Here is a 24018-nt window from a genome sequence, read left to right on the forward strand (position 1 = left end):
GACAATAAAACTAACCTACTAAAAACATATTAATAATGTACTCTCATTTACCGTTTTCGCTTATAATATTTCTTTGACTTTTGGTTCTTAATAATATTAATTGTATTCAACATTCTTGAGATAAGACAAAGTAACCACTTTCTGCCACATTGAATAAGAACTGAAATTATGCCAATAGAAAGCCTTGATAATAATGGGAGTATAAAAAAATATACGAAGTTTTAAAGTTTTAATACATTTGTTGCTCATTTATAATAAGTTTAGTAGTTTCTACAGATAGTAACCCAAAATTTATTTACCAGATTATTTTATAATTGTAACTGTGTCTTGTTTTATCTCATTTAGCATTGAGATCAACAACATGAAAATACAATTAGTGCAATATGGAGATCATGAGGAAGGTTTAAGTAGAAGAGTGCGTATAAAAGACAAACAGTAAATTAATGAGAGACAAAATTTGAAGGTTAATACACACATTCTTAGGTATTGCATATTTAGGATTTCTTGTTAATTATTTACTTTTTGTTCAAATAACACTTAATGACCAGATGAACTTATTATTAGTCTAGAATTTTACTTTTTGGATCTGTCTAGTCTGCCACCCCTGCTGCCTTCTATGTTGAGCATTTTTTCAAAAAATAAAAAATAATTAATAGATAATAAATAATAAAAAAAACTAATCATAAATAAGCAGGTCTAGCATATGACAAAGTTTTTTTCTTTCTCGGTTTCGTTAATTAAATGAAGGCTTAATACATATATTTGTAGCTATACTAATTAAATACATTTTACTCTCAATCTATGTCAAGAATTAAGTTTAAATTAAGCTACACTTCTAATTAATGAAAATTACAGAAACTATAAAACGATATTATATATAGAGTTATTTTCCACATTACAGAGACTATAATAACTAAAAGTTTAATTTAAATCTTAAAATCTTCTCACATTATGATTTTAAATACGTCAACTAATTTTATAAAATTTCTATTAGGTTAAACAATTTTTTATAATTTTCTATTTTATATATTTAATTTACTTTTTAATTTTACATAAAATCTCAACTTTTTTTATTTTTGTATTAGACCTCAACAAAAAATTTCAATATTTTCTTACTGTTAGATTTTTTTTTCGTGTTTCTGAATTCAGCTCTTGCATGTGCAGTGTAAGAAAAAGTATCCATTTATAATGGTCTACTTAGGGTGTGTATGCCCGACCCACTTCAAAGATCTGATCTGACTCCGAATATTTTAGAGATTAATTTAGTGTGATTTTACTGGATTTAGAATTGATAAAGATCTCAAAAATAAACTCAGTCATTATTTTGGGTTGGGGTTCGAGTCATGGCTCGGGTCATCCGAAATCGGCCTGGTAACTCAGTCATCATACACAATTAATATTTTGTGTTATTAGTGATGGATGATGGCTATTTTTATGTGGAATTTAAGTATTGTAAACCTTAATATTTTGTATTATTAGTTATTATAAGACTATAAGTTAATATTTTATATTTAAAATGCATAAGATTTTAGACTAATTAATGCATAATATTGTGTTATTTGTATTGATTTAAATATTTGGTGTTATTAGACAATATTAGTATTGATTATGGTTATGCTTTAATTTTAGAGAAGAGTTGGTTCTTATTTTATTTTTCTAAGTGAATTTTACTATGTCAAATAATGGTTGGAGTATTGAAAATTTGGATATTTTCACATGCTAACTTATAAGAAGGTATCAATGTCATGTAATGTTAACGGCTCGATTTTTACCCAGTATAATCGTGGCCCGAAAGTATATAGGTTTCATCGGGTCTAAGATCAGGTTCGGATCTAATAAATAGGCCCGATATATATTTCGAATCGAGTCTGAATTATATTAAACTTGATTTCACTTGGCTTATGTATATCCCTAGGTCTACTATATAATAAATAAAATGGTAGGAAGAAAACTTAAATCCAACTTTAAGAACAAATAACTTTTCGCAACATTTTTTCCCAACAAACAGATTAAATTATTGGTGTAATTAATAATAGAGGTAGACTACAATTCTAAAAAATTTGAGGTCAATTCCCAGAAAGATGCTAATTGAAAGGGTTGAAAAGGTAAAACTAATTACAGTACATATGAAGGGTTTTAGTGTCTTTTTCTTCCTACACTAATAATTAAGGAAGGAAAACACCTTCGGTAAAATTTAAAATACAAATTAATAAAAGAAAAATAATTTATGGCATTCAATTATAAAAATAAATAAATTATTATAAGCGGTTGATCAATGACCGAACGATTCAACCAATGACCAAGTTAAAAAATAATTTAGTGTAAAGTTATCAAAAGAACATTCAGTTAGTTCTCTTCAATAATCTAACATTTTAACTAGATCAATTACTATTTCAATTTTAATAACTAGGTTTGGAATACTATCTTTTGAAGTTTTTTGTTATTTTTAATTTTAAAAAGTATTTTTATCAACGCCTAAATTTTTCAATGCATTTTTTTCATTCGGATATAAATAGCAAAGATACAAGCAAGTTTCAAAATGAAAGCATATGATAGGTAAAGGGGATAAATAAAAGAAAATCAAAAAGAAAAAAAAAAGAAAGAAGAAATACTAGTAAATTAATTGAAGTTACTACTACTAATTAAGAATTCAAGAAGCATTTTTCTTGCTCGTGTTTGTTCCAACTAAAGTTTCTTTAACTTATTGTCGATTCTTTAATTATTGTTAAGACTGTTCTTATTCCATAATGAATTGATGCCTAACGTTTAGAATACTCCACTGAATGGACATCATCATCATACACCCCAAGACCTTAACAAAACTACAAAATGTCATATATCATAAGTGTATTATTTAAAACGTTGTAGGGTTCACACCGCCTTTAATAATCCAAAATTGATAGGGATTCCACTCTAAGAAGCTCTGATTAAAGTCAACAATATATCTAATAAGAGATGAAATTTCTTGTAAGAGGGCCGACATAAAAGCGCGTAGAAACATTAATTTCTTATCGATTAATAGTATTCTATTTCTTTATTATTATTTTTTCTTTGTTTTCTGGCAAATAGCATTCTACAGATACATACACAGATACATAGATAGTTGAACCAAAACAACGACCTAGGACATGGTTTACTTTGAATGAATCTGCAACAAAACTTCTTAGTATGTACTTATGTTAACTTTGACCAATTACAATTCTTGTTATAACCTTCTATCTTACTCCAAAGTCACCCTACTTTTTCTTTTACTTTCTACACTTTTTGGCGGACGCTCTTTCCCAAACTTAGAAAATAAATGCTCTAAAACACAGAGTAGAAGGATCTTGTTCATGGGTCTGGCACTTTATGATACAATTATTAGTTTACTCACTTCTTTTGTCTTGTGTTGGACCGTACCCAAGAATACACACCAATGAGAATTAGATTACATTCATTGCTTCCCTTCATTCTCTGCTATGTGATATTTATCAGTATTCACATTTCTGTCATCTCTAGCCAATGTCTTCCAGATCAACAATCATTGTTGCTGCAATTGAAGAAGAGCCTTGATTTCAACAGTACAAGTTCCAGCAAACTGAACTTTTGGAATCAAAGTTCTGATTGCTGTGATTGGAGTGGTGTAAGTTGTGATAATGAAGGACATGTTTCTGGTCTTGATCTTAGTGGAGAATCAATCACTGGTGGATTCAACAATTCAAGCAGCCTATTCAGTCTCCGTCAACTGCAGAGATTAAGCTTGGCAGTTAATAATTTCAATTCTGTGATTCCTTCAGCATTTGACAAGTTGGACAAGTTAACTTACCTGAATTTGTCATATGCTGGGTTCGTGGGGCAGATTCCGATAGAGATTTCTAAGCTGACAAGGTTGGTTAGTCTTGATATCTCATCTCTTGCCTATTTGACAGGGCAAGATCTAAAACTTGAGAACCCAAATCTAAGAATGCTTGTCAGCAATCTGAGCAGTATTAAGCAATTGTATCTGGATGGTGTAACTATAACTGCTCATGGAAATGAATGGTGCAATGTTATGTTGTCGCTGCGTGGATTGCAAGAATTGAGCATGTCAAGTTGCAATCTCTCAGGACCCATTGATGCTTCCCTGGCAAATCTTGTGAATCTCTCAGTCATTATTCTTGATGAGAATAATTTATCATCTACAGTGCCAGAAACCTTTGCCAATTTGAAGAATTTGACCACCCTTAGCCTTTCTTCATGTGAGTTGATTGGAACGTTTCCACAAAAGATCTTCCAGGTTAGAACACTGTCATCCATTGATATATCATTCAATTCTAACCTTCAAGGTTTCTTTCCATCCTCCCAACTGAGTGGAGCTCTACATACTTTAATAGTAAGTAAAACGAGCTTCTCTGGAACACTTCCTAGTTCACTATCAAACCTCAAAGGCCTCAGTTACTTGGATTTGTCATTTAACAACTTCACTGGTCCAATCCCATCTTTTGGAATGGCAAGAAAGCTTTCCTACATAGATCTTTCTCGTAATAATTTTAGTGGGTCAATTCCATCATCTGCTCACTTTGAAGGACTACAAAATCTCATCAGCATCAACCTGGGTTACAATTCCATCGGTGGAAAAATTCCTTCATCTCTTTTTAGACTCCCATTACTGCAGAAGATTCAACTTTCCAACAACCAATTTGGTCAATTGGATGAACTCAAGAATGTTTCTTCCTCTAAGTTAAACACTCTTGATTTAAGTAGCAACAACATATCAGGTCCAATACCAACATCCCTCTTCCAGCTCACAGGACTCTCTATCCTCCGGCTTTCCTCAAACAACTTCACGGGGTTGATGCAGCTAAATAAGTTTTTGGAGCTCAGAAATTTGACCACACTGGACCTTTCGTACAACAACTTGTCTGTCAATGTGAATATCAACCTATCTTCCGTTGCAAACATTAGCACTCTAAAATTGGCATCCTGCAGTTTGAAAGCTTTCCCTGGTTTCTTGAGGTACCAGTCTAAATTATCCACTCTAGATCTCTCAGGCAACCAAATTCAAGGATCAGTGCCCAACTGGATTTGGAAACTTGAAAATCTTCAAAGCCTTAATGTGTCTCACAATTTTCTAACTGGTTTCGAAGGGCCACTTCAGAATTTTAGTTCCAATTTGGCAGTCCTTGACCTTCACTACAATCAACTTCGAGGGACAGCTCCTGTTTTTCCTAAATCTGCTGTCTATGTAGATTACTCAAACAACAATTTTGGCTCCATTATCCCATTTGAAATTGGTGGTTACCTGTCTGGCACAATTTATCTTTCTCTTGCAAATAATAGATTCCATGGCAGCATCCCTTATTCCATCTGCAATGCCTCTAGTCTTCAAGTTCTTGATTTTTCCCATAACAACATTTCAGGCACAATTCCCTATTGTTTAATAAGATTAAGTCAGATGCTTGGGGTGCTGAATCTGCGCCAGAACAATCTCTCAGGCCTTATCCCGGATGTGTTTCCAGCATCTTGTGCTCTGAGGACTCTTGATCTCCATGGAAATAAATTAGAAGGGCATATTCCAAAATCTGTTGGTAATTGCACAACACTAGAGGTGCTGGACCTTGGGAACAATCAAATTACCGATGGATTTCCATGTTCATTGAAAAACATATCCACTCTCCGTGTGCTAGTATTGCGAAATAACAACTTCCATGGCAACATTGGATGTCCAAAAACCAATAGTACATGGCAAATGCTTCAAATTGTTGATTTGGCCTTTAACCGTTTCAATGGTATTCTACCTGCAAAATGCTTCACAACGTGGGAGGCTATGATGCATGATGAAGACAATGCTGATTCCAAAGAAAATCATCTCCGATTTGAGGTACTTAAATTTGGTCAGAAATATTATCAGGATTCGGTAACAGTTACAAGCAAAGGTCTAATGATGGAGTTAGTTAAAATTCTAACTGTCTTCACTTCCATTGACTTTTCATCTAACCATTTCCAAGGAGAAATACCAAAAGAACTGTTTGATTTCAAAGCACTCTATGTGCTTAACTTATCAAACAATGCTCTTTCTGGCCAGATTCCATCATCTATAGGGAATTTGAAACAGCTCGAGTCACTAGACCTCTCAAACAACACATTACAAGGAGAAATTCCCTCTGGGCTTGCAAGTTTGAATTTCCTTTCAGTCCTGAATCTCTCATTCAATCAGCTGCAGGGAAGTATCCCTATGGGTAGCCAAATCCAAACATTTTCAAATTCTTCTTTCCTTGGTAATAAAGGATTATGTGGGGCTCCTTTGACTGCAAAATGCAGTGATGTCAGTCCAGCAGGAGCTCCAAGAATGAAATCAGCTACTGAATTTGATTGGCAGTTTGTATCCACCGGAGTTGGTTTTGGGGCTGGAGCAGGACTAATTGTTTCACCGTTGATGATTTGGGATCGAGGAAGAAAATGGAGCAACAACAGCATTGACAGGTTTCTTCTTCTTCTTCTTCCAATGTTTGGGTTATCATACACACCTAATGATGATGATGATGATGATGATGATGATGATGAGAAGGAGGAGGAGGAGGAGGAGGATGACACAGAAGACAGGAATTCGTATATGACAGATGATGACGAAGACAGTGAGGCTTATGGAAGGCTCAAAGGGTGGTACTGTGTTTATTGCTCCAAACTTAGTATCACTCAGATGAAGGTAATTCATGATCCAAGCTGTACATGCTTCCATCACTCATCACCGCTTTCAACTTCTACACATTCATCAGATTCTTATTCTCCTTAGTTGAAAACATGCTAATATGTTTCTGTTATTTTCATATCATTTTTTCCTGAATGCATACATGCAAGATGGAATCATTTATTGTATATGCATGCTGTACATACACACAAAATCATTTCAGAGTTTGCAACAGAAAATTTGAGCAATAAAAGAACAATGTCCCCGCTGATTTTTCACTGAGGATTTTCATCAAATACTTGGGAGGCACCACCAAAATAACGAATTGCAGTTATAGATAGCATTGGTGGAATAAATATGTAAGAAAATAGTGTAAGAGCAAATCACAACCAGAGAGTAATAGAAAGAAAATACACTGGCGGATGAGTGAACTGAGGCTTTTTGTTGTTTCGTTTCGTTTTGTTTTGTTCTCTTTCCATGCGGCCCAAAATATCAATTTCAGAATTCTGAAAATAAAATCAATTATACATATCTAAGAATATCATTACAGTCCTACCATAAACCAACAATTTCAAAAGATAATAAAAATACAAATATTACCTATATATTCATTATTCTGTTCCGAGCAATAAAATGGATATCAGATCACATTTTTTCTGCCTATTGAACCAAGAATATAATACATTATTTATCAGCACTAGGACAAACTAATGAGGTGAAGAATAGAAGGGCCAGCTTCTTCATTTCAATGGATCTTCACCCTTTGCATATGTTGCTAATTGAATACCCTTCAAGGGTTGCTTTTTCCATAATCTTTTCCTGGTCAAAATAAAATGAGCTTGTTGGTTTTCTGATTGCAAATAATTCAGAAACAAGTAAAGCTTTATGCATTATTGGATCTTTTCAGTAGTAAATAAACTTACTTGAATTATAGTTGTGATCATCCCTGATCTACCCTGCAGAAACTCAAAGTGAGAAAATCTTAATTGAACTTAATATAATTGCAGCTTGTAGCAAAGGAGAAATAGCCACCTGAAATTGCTTCTTTGTCCATGATATATCCTTCCACGTTTTGGAATGGACTGATTGCCATTCTGTTGGAACCTGAATACTTTCGACATGTTGCAAAATCCTCAAGCCACCTACAACATCATTAGTTCCCAAGTTAACGTTTGAAATTAAAGAAAACAAACTTGCAGGGTACAATTATATTTGGAATCTGGATAGCTATATATAAGAATAAAAATTGAAAGCAATTATTCCTTATTAAAACGCATTTTACTTTAGAAAGGCTTGATGATTTGAAGAGACATGTCATGATGTCTCATATCAAAACTGGTGGCTTGGAATAACTATGTTAGACGGTAATGCTCGGTGAATGGATAACTATATCAGAAGCCTCAACCATTCAGATTCAGGATACATTTAATAAGTTAGACATATTTCATCTGAGTCGCATTAGTTCCTAGAACGTAATTGACATCCACATCTCTTAAAGAAAATTATTTTACAACAGCTCATGCAAATCTTAAGTAGTTGAATTCCATCTTCAATAACACTAAGAAGAACAAATGAAAAGAGACAAATACTTGTGATGAATGCCTCTTCCCAGATTCCATGTTCCAACCATGATGGAGCAACTTCTCGAATTAGGATTCCTTCACTCCTACATACCCTGCTTACATAATACAAATCAGACCTCAATGGCTCAATCACTGCTAATTTTTTTTTTATTCCCATTTTTTTCCTTTACTTCCATTCTGTGTTTGATCTTCTTGAAGATACAATCTTTCCAGTTTCATTTTACTAAAATTTCTACAAAATGGCATAGTTGCTTTATGGTTTAAGAAAATAAAGCAGCAAAGGATATTAGTCGATCTATAATTAAATCATACTCAATTACTACTTGGCGTATTATTCCTGGAAGAACACCGTCACTTAAAGGAGCAGTCTGTACTTCAAAAGGATATTTGTTTCCATTGGCCTTATCATCTGAATCCTGACCCTATTATAAAGCAGGGAATGAATACATGCATGTGATCCACAACTAGAATGCTAAAGTAAAATTTATGTTCCACAAGTTTTAAACTATAAAATGTTTTAAATAGATATAAAAGAAAAAAGGCAGAAAAACAGGAGAAAGTCATGAATAAAGGCTTGAAACTCATTGACTTCTTTTTATTCATCAGTATAACCAAAAGAAAGTATAGTCACACTGAAAATTAGAAAATTACCATCCAGCAAAGGACTATAATATAAACCAAACGGTTTTCAGGAAGTACATGCAACTCATATATTCTGAAGAAAGCTTACTGTGTTAGTTTAGCACTACAACAAACTCGTTTTTAAAAGGCTCAATTAGAATCCTAAAGTATGATACTACATGCAACCCAACCACACAGGAATAAACAACATTAAGTTCAAGTTGTGGAGGTGATGCAAAGTAGGCTGTAGGAATTCTAATAAAAAAAATGTAGAGAGAATATAAGCTAGTATATAATAAGCCATATTCGAAATCATGCTCACCTTGCAACAAACAACAAAAAAATTTGTGACACAACCTTCAAGTATGTGATTACCATCATTAGATAGCAACAGTTCTGTAACTGAAGGAGGCCTGAGCTTTTCCAGACTCTTCCTTATCCTGCATTGTAGACATAATTTCAAATTAATTGTTTGAAAGAATATAAACACTGATTCAGCTAGAAAATGTGTATGGCACTTTTAAATAGTCAGAATGAAAGGATACGGTGCAAGTAGGTGCATGGCCAATTGAAGAGATTGATAACAATAATGATCCTAATTGGGAAGACATAACTGACCTTACCCAATCTGAATATTTTGCAATTGCAACATGCCTCCCATAGCCTGCCAAAGCCAAATGTGCACCATTTCCCAAGATACCAAATGCAGGAGGCACATAAGTCTCAATATGCACATGCACATCAAGAATTTTACCAACTCTGTCCTCATCTATAGTCTCACATGCATTCAATTCCTCCAAATTACCACTCACAAGAGTTGTAACAGCCAGCTCTTGACAATCAACCCTCTCCTTTATTGCAATTGGCATAACCTTTTGCATCGAATCATCAACAAGCATTTGTAGAGTGGGTTGCCATATTGGCAAGGTTGTCAATAATGGTGGCGCAATCGCAGAATTATTAGATTTAAATAGAAGGTGAGGAGCCAGCGTTGATAGAATTCGAATGGATTCTGAAAGTCTTTTCATGTGTCTCTCCCAAAACAACAAGCATGAGGCATTGTTATGAGTACGTGATGTTGTGTAAGCACCTGGATCAGAGTTCCGCTGAATCAGTTTCGAAAAAAGCCATATTTTAATAAGATTCATAGCAACTGTGAATGCATATACCTGGTTGTGCTTCTAAGAAGAGTTTGACTGGTGGTGTATCTAAGGTGTTTGATAGAATGCCATTACTGAATAAAAACCTTGAACTTGACATTCTGACTTTCCAGAGCAGCCAAAGCCCAAAGGTGACAAATTGTTGAGTCTACCGTTACCTGATTAATGTCAATTATGGCAGCAACTTTGAACATAAAAGAAGAAATTGCTTTGCTTTCTTTTCAACTTAATGTTCATGGTTCAAGGGAAAGGAAGAATAGTAGCGAGCATGTATTATTTTGGTTCAAACAGAATGGGATTTGACATGAAGGGAAGGAGCAGTGTTTGATGAGACAAGTGTCGTATTACATTCCTGGCTCCCGGGACAATGTAACAAACAATGCATTAATGGATGCAAGAGTAGCACCACTATTGTTATTAATACATGATGCAGTTTTTGCACTTGCCTCTACTGAGTACATTCACTTCTATCAGTGGTCACTCAAGAATATGAACCTTGATGTATGTGTTCTGTTTAGGCTCAACTAGTCATATTAAAACACCTATCGGAAGAGGTCATTACCTGAATCAAACTGAATTTGAAGATGGTGGAAATTCAAGAGCAGCCCCTAGGCGCGGAACGGCGTCGCAGCGGGAATGGCTTCGTCGGAAACAGAACGGCGCCTCAAGGAGGAGATTCATCTCTCATCAGCGACCATGGCGCTGGTTAGAACCGGGTTGGGGACTGCCCGACTGGGTGTGTCTCTAATTGGGATGGGTAGAATCTTTTCCGGGTCGGGTCTGCTTAGTGGAAGTTATAACTTATAAATGATTCTGACCTCATGAAAAGAATTTACAAAACTACTAATGCTCTGTTCGCCTTGGCTTCCTTCTTCCATCAAAGGTACCCCTAAAATAATTGGGAAAAACTCTACATCTACATCTATGTAAAAATTATATGGATAGTATTCATGTAATTTTTACTCCACAACCCACATTCTTGTTAGTTTTACACGTGCCTCTTATAATCTAGATAACTAATCCTTATTTTGCGTTATCAACATTTTTCAACGTAAACTTTTTCATACAACGTAAACCTCTTTTTTCATCTTTTTCTTCTTCTTCTTTTTTAACCTAATTAAATTCGTTGTTCTCCTCTTTCGCGTTTTTCTTCTCTGCATTATGGATCTGGATTGATTCAACGCAATTATCTTCGTCGTTCATCTTCTTCTTCGCTTTCTTCTTCGATCTGCACTTTTGAATTGAAACAATGAATGAATCAACTTCAAATCAGTTGAATGAGTGCGATTTTGATTATTCTTCTCAAACGCATCAATTTGATGAGGTTTGGATTATTGAATTCTGAATCGAATTTAATGGAATGAAATTTCTAATTTTATTTGAAGTGAATTGAATGGACTGAGGTGATCTACATCTGAATTGAATTCAATGGAATTGATAATATGTAACTGTGAGTAATTGTGAGTGTCAATAATTGTGAGTAACTCTGAGTAAATGTGAGTAACTTTTCGATTCGATAAGTACTAAAGAGGTGGTTCATCACTTTCATGTTTTCGGTTCGGTTCGCAGAAAGGAGTCTAACAAAAATTAGACCAATATGTTCTGTTTTCTTCCTTAAGCACTATATAATTGTTTCACTGTAATTAAGATTTTGGTTCACCATAACTAAAATTTCGATTCACCACGAGTACTATGTTCGGTTCACCATGAGTACTGTACTCGGTTCATTCTGCACTATTCAAAACTCTTCTTCCTCACCTTCTATTGTTTCTTCACCAGAGAGAGAAGGAGGAAAAGACAAATAAATACAGCAGCAACAACAACAAAAGAATGACGATAGGGTTTCAGGGTTTAGGGTTTTAGGGTTTAGGGTTTATGGGTTCAGGGTTCAATGTGTTTCAAACTTTCGGTTTGTCCCGTGTATTAGTTTCAGTTCACCGTGTTCATGGTTGAGGGTTTAGGATTTAGGGGTCTAGGATTTAAGGTTCAGGGTTCAGGGTTTTAGGGGTTTAGGGTTTACGGTAGGGTTCAGGGTTTAAGGTTTAGCATTTAGGGTTTAGAGTTCAGTGTTCAGGGTTCAGGTTTAGGGTTTAGCGTTCAGGGTTCAGAGTTCAGAGTTCGGGTTCAGGGTTTAGGGTTTAGGATTTAGGTCTTTGGGTCTAGGATTTAGGGTTTAGGTTTTAGGGTTTTAGGGATTTAGGGTTTATGGGTTCAAGGTTCAGGGTTCGGTGTTCAGGGTTCTGGTTTTAGTGTTTAGAGTTTAGGGTTTAGGATTCAGTGTTTAGGGGTTCATAATTTTTTGGTAAACAGGAGAGCAATTTGGATTACTCTTCTAAAACGAATCAAACTGACAAAGTTTGGATTATTCAATTTTGAATCGAATTGAATGGAATGCAATTGCTAATTTGAATTGAATTAAATGGATGGAGGTGTACTGAATTGAATTGAATTGATAACATGTAAATTGTAGGCAGAGTTATTTGAATTTGATTTTATATAATGATATTATGTTTCGTTCACTCAATATTATACAATTGTATTGTTTTCGGTTCACCATAAGTACTATGTTCGGTTCACCATGAGTACTGTGTTCGGTTCACCATGAGTATTGTGTTCGGTTCATTCTGCAGAAATCTGTTTGAATTTGATTTTATATAATGGATTATGTTTCGTTCATTCAGTGCTATACAATTGTATTGTTTTCGGTTCACCATGAGTACCATGTTCGGTTCACCATGAGTACTGTGTTCGGTTTATTCTGCACTATTCAAAACTCTTCTTCCTCACCTTCTATTGCTTCTTCGCCAGAGAGAAAGAGGAAAAGACAGCAGCAACAACAACAAAAGAATGACGATAAGGAGAAAACACGTGAAGAATGACGATAAGGAGAAAACACGTGAAGAAGAAGGAACGCGAAAAAGGAGGAGAAGGAGGAACGCGAAGAAGAAGGCGAAGAAGAAGACGCTCCGTGCGTAAACGAGCGTGAGAAGACGAAGAAGCGTGGGAGAGAAGAAGCGTTGGGCGATTTTGTGTGTATTAGGCGCGTGTATTTCACGTTTCATTTAATGGTATTGAATTTTTTTAGTGTTGGGCTAACTTGATTACATAATTATATGGATGTGTAGCATCCCAAAAATAAAAAGCGGCAAATAACAGAATATTTGTTTATAAATTTAATTCTTATAATTATGAATTTAGTTAATTTTCAACAAGTAAAATTTTTTACAGAAAAATATTTTAAGAATTTACATCACTGTAAATTATAACAAATTAAAAAGTATAACAAAAGTAATTAAGTTATATTTTTTATTTTTATCGTTATTGGAATTCTATCTAAGAATTTGTCGTTAATGTATTTGTTACATATATAAATTAAAATTTGAATTTCGAAACTTATGTAAATAGATTAATAAATTGATTGTAATTAATAATAGGATAAACTACAAAAAATACATTTGTTACCGACAATAATATACCCGAATTTTTTTATCAATAAAAATATTTTTAAATAATTTTAAAAAAATACAAAATTTGTTATATTTTTAAATTATTTGAGAATATTTTTATTAATAATAAAATTCGAATATATTTTTGTTAACAATAAAATTATTTAAATATATTTTAGTGGTTTATTCTTAATATTAATAATAATAATAATAATAACAATTATTATTATTATTATTATTATTATTATTATTATTATTATTATTATTATTATTATTATTATTATTATTGTAGTAGTAATAATAATAGTAGTAGTTAATAAATTTGGATCCTCTAAAGTTTGCATTTCACTTTAAAGAATAAAGTGTGATCTCTCACCATTGATTTCATAGGTGGGACCAAGAATAAATATGAAAGAGAAACTATTCAAGGATAAAAGATCATACTTTACTCTCTAAAGTGAAATTAAAATTTTAGAGGATCCAAATCCGTAGTTAATACCTACTAGGATAGCAGTCATATGGCTCTCTTGTTATGCACAGCATGGCAACTAAGTCACAAGATTGATTTTGAGCCAAGTTATTGGAGAAAGCACGCATTAGGTTACCAAAACCCAACAGCTAAAATTAATAACTAAGAATTCTAGAAAAGAAATTTAAATAAATAATTCTAAAATACTAAAATAAAATAAAAAAATTATAAAAAAAATATAAATGAACATAACCAAAAATTTACTCACCTTTCTGAAAGTTTTAAAAGGCAGGAGGCTGAACTTGTGCAACAAAAAAGCAACAAAAGCCACCTACTACAATATTAAAAAAGAGACTAATATTAGTGTTGGAAGAAGAGAAGAGAACCTAACTCCTGGTCATTGTCATCTAACAATGTGATTCTCATATGTAAAAACAAGAAATTTAGATTGATAACGTGGTGATTTAAAGTGACAAATAAATTTTTAAAAATTTATCTTTTAGACAGACATTTTTAAAATTAATAGTACTAATAAAACTTTTAGGATAATAAAAGTAGATATATTATCTTTAGATTATTTTTTATAATTAGAATAAAAAATTTTAATTTAAATTAACTTATCTACGTTTATTAATATTATTGATATTTTTTTAGAAATTAATTATTTGTGTTATTTCTATTCATCCAATTTACTATCATTTTGTTCTCTAAAATAATTATTAAAAAAGAAAAAGTATAGAAAGCTAACACTTTTATTAAAATCTTGCTAGTACTTAACGAGTAAAAGAGAAGTGAGTAATCCTACCATTAAATAAAATTTTACACCATTAAAAATACTAATAATAACTAATTAATAATACAAATTATAAAATTTACCATTTCCTAGCACTCTTCTATCAAAAATTCTCATCTAACTTGTTTACTTCCTTCACAGTAACTTGGATAGCTCTTCTTACTCCAAAATTACTTGTTATATGATCTTCAATTCTGGTAATCTATTCAAAATATTTAAAAAATCATAAATTTAAAGAATAAACCTTTTAAATAGAAGCATAATCAAATGTTCTTTTTAATTGAATTTATTATATGTACGCTTCTATTTATTATATCCAAAAATTATATTTTTTAAAATTATGGTAACTTTGTATGGGTAAAAAATATGTAAATTTTTTGAAAAAATATTAATAATGATATAAAAAATTGATAAAAGAGCACAATAATAGAATAATCAAAAATAAAAAAATGTCAAATGAGGAGAAAAAAAAAAACTAAAAAAAATAAATACATACTCAAAAGATATAAATATACAAATGTAGTTAACTTTTATAGGATAATCAAATTTTGATTTCTCATATTTTAACCTTTTTTGTAATGTTTACATTTTTAAATTTAAATTGATAAAGTTCGTCTTTTAAAATGTGAATTATTTTAGTACATAACTAATTGACCAGTCATTTAAATAATTAATTAAATGTACATTGGTTTTGACATTAAATTAATCTACAGAACATGTAGAAATAATATTTAGCCCATAAAAAAAGATTGTATATATATAATATATAGTATACATTATTCACTCACATACAAAAGACTGAGTTTTCTTTGAAGTACTCTTCTTAAATCTCTATAGTAAATAACTTCTTATTAAATCTTTATAATGAATAGCTTCTTATTACTAGAAGAATTTCCATTAACACATGCCACAACAAAGAAAACAAAAATCTCTCTTAATATATTATAATATTACAATTATTAGAATATATTAGGATGAAATTTTTTTAATATTGATCCTTCTTTATTATTTGCCTTATAAATATATATGATAAAAGCACAAGAGAAAACAAAAGAATACAGCTAAAAAGCTTATACAAATAGAGTAAAATTATGATAACAAAATCTGAAATTTGAAACGATGATGAATGGATCAGTTCCAGTCTTCATCACTGAGTTGATCATCAATGTCATCCTTGGGAGGTCTAACAACCAATACAACCATTCCCAAACTTTCCTTGACGCCATTCTCCTTCAATGCTGAACCCCTCTGAACCATTAAATCATCATGACCATCAACCTTAGCCAAATAGAACCCATCATCTGCAACTACCTTCGTGTTCTCTCTGTCGGCCACTACCAAAATAGGCTCCTCTTTATAATACTTATTCACCTTCCACGGCAAAATCCTCGCATCCACGAATGAAACCACAACTCCTCCTCTCCCGACGGTCGCCACCGGCTCCCACCTGGGCAAAACCACCCACCTTCCCCACGCTTTCTCTGCCCTCACGACCCCAAATTCACCCTCGCTCCTGCACTCAAACGGTGCCTCCATAACCTCCTTTTCTCCCTTCTCCGCCTTGCATACTGGCAACACAATAACCGAGGTAGCCTCAGCCACCTCGCCGTACTTCAACCTCACCACCGGCACAAGAACACCTCTTCCGACCTCGGCCCCTTTCTCTTCATTCCCTTCTCCTTCCCCCTTCAACTCCTCCAGAACTGTGTTCTTCGCCTTTTCTGTGACGGCAACCTTCAGAGCCTGTTCTAAAGCAGAAGTTCTTTGATCAGAAGGGTTCTTGTGCTCCCTGCTCTGCCGGTAATACATGAAAGAGAGGCAATCTCCGGGGAGAGTGTAATCGAAGCTCTCCCAACCCTTCTCCCCTCTCCTGCCAGGGAAATCTTTCATAGCGCGCGCCAAATTCTGAGCGCCCTTTCCGTCGAACTTATTATCCACTATGTAACGGGCAGCTGCAGAGCGCTGGGAGGCACTGAGGAGGCGGATCTCGTAGAGAATCTCAGCGCCGCTAGTATCGAAGGCAGAGAGGACGTCGGGGTCAGTATTTGACTGCTGGAGTGATTCCCGGACCTGAGCAGCGACGACGAGGCGATTCTGCTCGACACCGGATATACCGGTGAGCTCTTCAATGGAGGGAGGGGTGAAGCCATCTTGGATGAGAGAGGAGATAAGAGGAGCGTACTCATGCCATGTGCCGAGGCGGTTGGCGAGAACTTCTATGCGGCCAGCGGTGTCGAGGGTGGCAAACTGCGAGGGGAGCGGCGAAGGTGGTGGTCGGAAGGGCTGGTAGAGTTGTTGCTGCTGTGGGGGTTTGGATTTGGGAATGTACGGCGATGGGTTTAGAGAGGCCGAAACCGAAAATGAATGTTGTTTGTTGTGTTTCAAGGAGTGGTTGTGATTGGGGCCGTGGTTGCGGCTGTGATTGCCGGAGAAATAAAGACTCTTCACCACGCTGCTCACTGATAGTGCCATCATCCTTCTTTCCTTTCCTTCTACCTTATCTGCTCACTTATCCTGATATATTCTAACAACAATGATGGTTAACAAAAATCCTCATTACTTTTTTTTGCAATATCCTATTTTAAAGATTTGGCTCTTTTCTCGTTAGCAGTTCTTTATTGCTATTTACTCTCTTGAACAAATTTTAATTAATCTTCTTGCATTTTTTCTCCTATTATAAGAATTAAAAAAAAAAGATAAATGTTAGAATAATTTATAAGAAGATTTGTTTAATGTATTAAAAAACACTTAGTACTCTCTAGTACTCTATTAAATACCTTAAAAACACCTAATAGTCTACTACTTCTTGGTACTCTTTTTATATATACTTACCCGTTACTATTAGACAAGTTAACATGGTATAAAATATATAAACAAGTAAGTCTCTTTAGATTATATTTGTATTATGAAATTTGAATATATAATTATACAAATAATAAATGAATTATTTGAAAATTTGGTAATAAAATAATGTCGAGTTATTTTGCAAATATAAACCATATAAGATGAGTTTTGTAACTTTAGAAAAAAATTAAAACATTTAATTAAGGTTGTGAGGTAATATCTAGTAATTATTTAATAACAAAAAATATTTTTTAAATTGGTTGCTAATAGAGATAATAACTAAAATAATTTATCAATTATTATCTCATTATTAAATTAATCTTTTTTTTTTGTTAGAAATTGAAATACATCTTGTCTATGTCAGTTAATATTTTATATTAATTTTTATTTCATATCCATTTTTCATTAATATCATTGATCGATCAATTGAGAGAAAATTTAAATCGATTGATATTTTAAAATTGATAAATCGAAAAACTAATTTAATTATTACTTGTAAAATTTAGAAAAAACTGTAAAAGTAACGATTTTCTTTTTAGTATCCCAAAGCAATAGGTTGTAATTATGGTGTAATCCAGGTATATGGGCCACGGTTTCGCCCCATTTCTTATGCCAAAAAAAATTCACACCAACTGAATTTCGTGAATTTTTTTTTTAAATGAAAATTGCACCCACCTATTTTTAGTTTGAGAAATTAAAAGATTTTAAAAGATCCCGAGAATTGTGTTTTTAAAAAATAAAAAAATTCACATATTAAATTCACATATTCACATATTTCCTTTTGTAAACTAGTCCTCACACTTTTAAACAATTACAAAAAAGCCCATATGTGTGAGAAATTCACACATTCTAGCATACTTTTTTAGCCGCAAAGATATCTCTTAGAAGTCTCTAAACCCCATAGACCATGATATGCTATATATCTCATTGACACTAATGACATTAAATTTTTTCTCTTAATTCACATAATTAATTTGTTCTGAATTAATAGCTAGCCATAGCCAAACATAAATGCAGTGAAAATGAGGTGCTTGTAATAGATAGTAAAAGACACCAACATCATCAACACAAGACAACACAACTCAACATGCATCACAAAACAATTACATACATGTGAAGAACTAAGTAATTTAATCATCATATTACAAATTAATTAAGAGATTAATAAGGTGGCCACCAATTTTTCAAAACAGAAGCATCAATATTGGTAGTGACTTCATCACCTTGAATGCAACACTGAGATAATGGTAGCTCCGGTAAGGTCTCAAAAACTGATGAAGAAACATTTTGTTGCTGATGAAGAGGAACAACAATGTCCTGATCAGCAGGGTAACAATAATAATAGCACTGATCATTTATATTATTATAATTATTATTATTGTTGTTGTTGTTGTTATCCACATGATCATAGTTCATCATCAAAGTTTGGTGAAGCCAAATCTGAGCCTTGAGGAACTTAACATAGTGAATGGCTTCTTCCAACATAGAAACAGTGTCCATCTTGCTGCCACCAGGGACCATGCTCTGAAGGATCTTGAACCTGTCACTGATTCTGTGCCTTCTTTCTCTTGCTGCCACACTTTGTGGGTCAGTTGAGAGTTTCATCACTCCCTTGTTCTTCCTCTTATTGTTGTTCATAGCATTACCTTTCTTCCTCTTGTTGTTTGGGTTTGAAGATGAGCCTTGTTCTTCTATTGATGCACATGTGATGGTGTTACCACTTGGATCAATGCAATCCATGTGCTTTTTTTGCTATGGTAGTAGATATAGTGTGTTATATTCTAATAATCTTGGGTATGCAGGGGGCGTTGTGTCCATTTTGACAAGTATATATAGGAAGATGAAAATGAATATGAACAAAGGTACAAGGATTATGATGGAAAATGGTTTGTATAATTATTTTGCTTTGTTTATGCAATTATAGCTTTAAATTGTGATCACATTTTTGTTATAGCCAGTGACGTGAAAACTATATATTGTGATTTATTTTTAGAAAAAATATAGGTAAATAATGAGAATACTAAATAATGTGAATAATAAGTATGTCGGATGTTCAATTCAATAGGTATGCAGATAATTATGTTCATTATTTTTAATTGGATGATTATTTCTTTTGATTCGATTTACTCATGCACAGTTAACAATGACTGGATATTCAATTCACTAGGTGTATAAATGGTTATCATAATATTAAAGTTTAGGAGGTAATTTGAGATAGAATATTTTTTTACTTAATTGGATCATTTTTAAAATTTTTATTATAAAAGTCATTGTCTATTTAACAAAATCGTTATTTTTATAAATCTACCGTTAAAGTATATTCGTCTACTTAAACCAATATTAAAAGTTTGACTTTCAGTTTATCTATGCAACAATTTATTATTTAACTTTAAATATAAATCATATATGTAATAGATTAACTCTTATTAGTGTATCAGATTAAAAAATATTTTAAAAAATATAAAACATATATATTAAAGAAATATAATTGTTATTGTAATGTTAACATACAGTAATATTCCAGCTGCAATTACAATTGTATGAATATAATTAAAGTTTTAAATATAATTTTTTACTATTAGATTGGAAATAAATTTATTTTACATGAATTTTTACAAGTTATTCCATATATGAGATATAATTTTTTATTTAATCAATAGAAGGATAAAAATAAGTATAAATATTATATTACTTCTTCACTTGATTTTTCAAATAAATGAAAGAGAAGTGATATTGTCATGTGATGTGAGTCGCCCAATCTTTGCCTTAGGATATGGACATGTTTGTTTTTTTGGTAGGGACCCGGAGCTAAAGCCCGTTGGAGAAGAACCTAGGTTCTTTTTTTTTATAGTTAATACTCATATATTGCCAATAAAAAATTATAATATTATTAAACCATCCATTGCCATAGTTCTATATTGGTACAAGTTAAATAGTTTCATATTAATTAATAAATAATGAAAAAATAATATGTAACTAATTAGATTTGTAAGCTTCATTTTAGCTATGTTCTGTTTTTGCATGTGTTTTAACATGGAACTTCTATGAGTAGTTATAAACTTTGATTAAGTATCCAATATATATAAAGTACCTACTCAAATGAAAATATTAAAAATATCTTTTAATAAAAAATTTGTGTTAAAAATATGTTTTTTGTCTAGTTATATTTTTAAAAAATAATATTTTTATAATATATTAAAATTAAATTCTATAATTTATTATCTAATAATAATAAAAAAATATTTTTATATAAAAACAATTAAAAAAATTTCATAATAATATCCACCTATATATATAAATAGTACAAATGATACATCCCTTCAAAAAGTGACATTATGACCCACATGCATGAAGAGGGCAAGTGAATGAGTGAAAGGAGATTATTATTGATTAGGCCCTCCATTCCATTTTTCTTTCTTTTGATTCCAAAGCTACTACACTTAGGTGATCAATGAACAAAGTAAGATCTTTTGTCCTGAAATCGAAGCAAAAGTGTATTACAGTTGCAGGTGTATCTAAATTCTAAACCCAAGAACAAAAATAGGCCATTAGTTGCTTCGCTTTATTGTGTACGATTGTGCTTTTGATCCCAATGATACACATAATGTTGGTTGAAAGAGAATAGAGATTAATAGTCAAATTTCATCTTTATGAAAAAATAAGCTAACAAATTAAGATTAAACTCATTTTTTTAAAATATTTAAATAATAAAATTAAAAAAAAAGATAAATAAATTCTTAATTTTATAATTCAAAGATACATAAGTATCTGACTAATTAAAAATAAAAAATAGATCTCTCACTGATTCAAAAATAAATAGATCTTTCACTTTATAAAATATAAAATATTTAAATTTCTTGTCCAAAATATATAAAGACAAATAGATCTTTCGAAAAAATTTAGATGTCTCGTATTTTAAAAAGTGAGTAATTTTTTTTTGTATTTTCAATTAATTAAAAATTTGTTTGTCTTCGAGACAAAAAATCAAAACCTATTTATCATTTTTTGTCAAGTTAATTTTGATCATTAATAAAAGAGTGAAAAATGATTTTTTTTTTTTTTGTAAAAAAAAGTAAGAATTTGCATGTCTATTTGATTATAATAGTAATAATAATTTAATTTTGATCATTAATAAAAGAGTGAAAAATGACTTTTTTTTTTTGTAAAAAAAAGTAAGAATTTGCATGTCTATTTGATTATAATAGTAATAATAATAAATTATCATCATATATGTTGAAACGAGATTTGTTTAAGAAAAAGAGTCTTAAGGTCAAATCAAGCAATTAGCACTTCTTTTCAAGGGAAAAACAAAAAAGAAAGAAAGAAGAAAAGGTATTAGACCAAGATTTTAATTTGCTTGAAGCCACTAGAATGAATACAATGGCTTTAGAGTCAATTTTTAAAATCACACACATCCCAAAGAAAACAAAGTTTTGTTTTTTCACATGTATCTTTGTTGGGGTACCCAAGTATCTTCCTTCTTCCCCAAGCGGAGTGTTTTATAGAATGTCACACTTATTTTATAATACGACAGGGTCCAACATGCATGGAAAATTTGAACAAAATGGCACCATCATCTAACATTGTCTTCTTCACTTTTTTTTTTTTTAACTACACTAATTTTTACTAAATTCGTTGTAATTATATATATACATAACACATTCTTAGATTATTTTTTTTTTTAAAAAAAAGTTAACACCTAACTTTTTTTTAATTTATTTCAATCGTATTAGGTATTAACAATATATTAAAAATTAGTCACAAATTCAGTCCTGCGTGTAGAATTTTTGTTAAAATATAAAATACTTATTGAAAATAAATTAAACAACATATGAATTTATACACAAATATATAATAAATGATTTAGTAGTTAATTTTTACTGTATAACACATAGTATTTTTTAATTTATTTAGAGTTAAATATTAAGGCTAACATAACAACTTTCATTGAATCAAAATTTTAAATTAAAAATATAAAATAACTATATATTTTATCCTTAATTTGCAAGAGTGCTTGAAAAACTCTTGGGTGGATCACAAGGTTATTATGCAAAGCTGTTTGGTTCTTCTTGTCTAACTGTCTTTGTGACACTGCAATGTTACAGAAGCAGAACTTGTTCTGTTACACTCATGAATCATGATGACAGAAACTTCCTGCTGGTGGGAACACAAAAGCAAAAGCTGAAATATAGCTAGTGGTAGTAATTTATATAGTAGATGGAAAAAAAATTTAGAAGAACAAAATTTGAAGTCAAAGGTGAAAAACAAAAAGGAAGGATGAATAAATAAATAAAACACAAGCGCATGTGGCTCCAGCCTTCTTTGATGTGATGGTGGTAAGGTAGAACCTTAATAATTCTTACTTGTGCACACAAAATCACTTTTGCTAGGGGTATATTATTAAAATAAAATGACAAGAAATATTTATGAATTTGTAAAAAAAAAATGAAAATGAAGAATTGATTAAAAATCGTGGAGTCTTTATCAATAATAAATAAATAAATATCTAAATTAGTTTTGAATAAATTTTAATTGGGCACTATATATAGTTTTTAATAGAAATTCTCAAAAATTATTTTTACTAAATAATTTAGTTTATTTATTTTATTCAATTAAATGTTTTATATGCATCTTGGACAAAAGTTCAGAAATTAATTTTAGAATAGATAAAAAAATACTGTAATCTAATCTTATTGTATCATGGTGTATTATGTAAAAATGTGGATCTATTATGTAATAGACTTGCAAAATGTAGGTTATATTTTGCATCATAATGCAATCTGCATTTTGAATTGATGCAGAATCAGCATGCATTGGAGAGAGAAAATATGTCACCATATTCGAGATAAATTTCACTTCATTGACCGTGTTAAAATGCATGGCAGAAGAGATATGAACTCTCATCAATCTCAATTGAATGAGTGAAAGAGCAGAAAAAAAGCAAAATTAGATAGAAAAAACAAAACAGAGAAATCAGAAAAGATAAAAGGAAGATATAAAATTGGCAAAAAAAAATTGAATTCATTATAATTCACAAGCAATTTATATACTATCACGCAGTTATGTAACAAACTTTCAAAAACGTAATCTTTTAGTTCACTAACTTTTCTAACAAATTCTAGTGCTAGCTTGCATAAATAATCACTAACTAATCTAACTATGACTAGTTTGATTACGCTGCAATATTTATCTACTACAATTACAGCCTCTTTCAAACTAAGACTCAAGGTATAGCCTCTCTTAAGCTAGATCTGTGTATGTCTAAGGGGCCTAGTTTGCCAATGTTAGAAGCAAAGGGACCTAGTGCAAGAGCCTTAGTAAGAAAATCAGCAAGCTGATTAGATGATAATATTGGCATCAAATGTGTCAAGCCAGAGAGGTGTTGATTTCTGGCTATGTGACAGTCCACTTCTATATGCTTAGTTCTTTCATGAAAGATGGGATTTGTTGCAATAT

At 31.7% G+C, this 24018-nt stretch overlaps 4 protein-coding genes across 6 annotated transcripts; 1 reads left to right on the forward strand and 3 right to left on the reverse strand.

Moving 5' to 3' along the window:
- Positions 1-3062: 3062 nt before the first annotated feature.
- LOC130960938 (receptor-like protein 7) lies at positions 3063-6917 on the forward strand. The gene has a single exon (XM_057886483.1). It carries the CDS (start codon positions 3416-3418, stop codon positions 6749-6751), a length of 3336 nt encoding a protein of 1111 aa, XP_057742466.1. The 5' UTR covers positions 3063-3415; the 3' UTR covers positions 6752-6917.
- A 71-nt stretch (positions 6918-6988) lies between these two features.
- Positions 6989-10816, reverse strand: LOC130960939 (uncharacterized). 3 transcript variants are annotated; one of them, XR_009079298.1, is made up of 10 exons: positions 10573-10816; positions 10020-10168; positions 9469-9940; positions 9173-9290; positions 8542-8651; positions 8236-8321; positions 7679-7788; positions 7570-7602; positions 7247-7465; positions 6989-7152 (listed from the first exon to the last, which is right to left on the reverse strand). XR_009079298.1 is itself a non-coding variant. In XM_057886485.1 (9 exons), exons 2-9 carry the CDS (start codon positions 10108-10110, stop codon positions 7437-7439), a joined length of 1044 nt encoding a protein of 347 aa, XP_057742468.1. In that variant the 5' UTR covers positions 10111-10168; positions 10573-10816; the 3' UTR covers positions 6989-7436. The 3 variants fall into 3 exon arrangements, 2 of the variants coding, with proteins under 2 accessions (XP_057742468.1, XP_057742467.1); XM_057886485.1 differs by having other exon boundaries at positions 6989-7465; positions 7570-7597; XM_057886484.1 differs by having other exon boundaries at positions 6989-7465.
- A 4859-nt stretch (positions 10817-15675) lies between these two features.
- On the reverse strand, positions 15676-17280 carry LOC130962585 (rubisco accumulation factor 1.2, chloroplastic-like). Its single transcript, XM_057888781.1, has one exon. It carries the CDS (start codon positions 17191-17193, stop codon positions 15850-15852), a length of 1344 nt encoding a protein of 447 aa, XP_057744764.1. The 5' UTR covers positions 17194-17280; the 3' UTR covers positions 15676-15849.
- Positions 17281-18723: 1443 nt separating this feature from the next.
- LOC130963324 (transcription factor bHLH140) lies at positions 18724-19302 on the reverse strand. Its single transcript, XM_057889454.1, has one exon. It carries the CDS (start codon positions 19300-19302, stop codon positions 18724-18726), a length of 579 nt encoding a protein of 192 aa, XP_057745437.1.
- Positions 19303-24018: the final 4716 nt, after the last annotated feature.

The sequence above is a fragment of the Arachis stenosperma genome, chromosome 2 (genome assembly GCF_014773155.1).
Source record: "Arachis stenosperma cultivar V10309 chromosome 2, arast.V10309.gnm1.PFL2, whole genome shotgun sequence".
In the NCBI taxonomy this organism is placed as follows: Eukaryota; Viridiplantae; Streptophyta; class Magnoliopsida; order Fabales; family Fabaceae; genus Arachis; species Arachis stenosperma.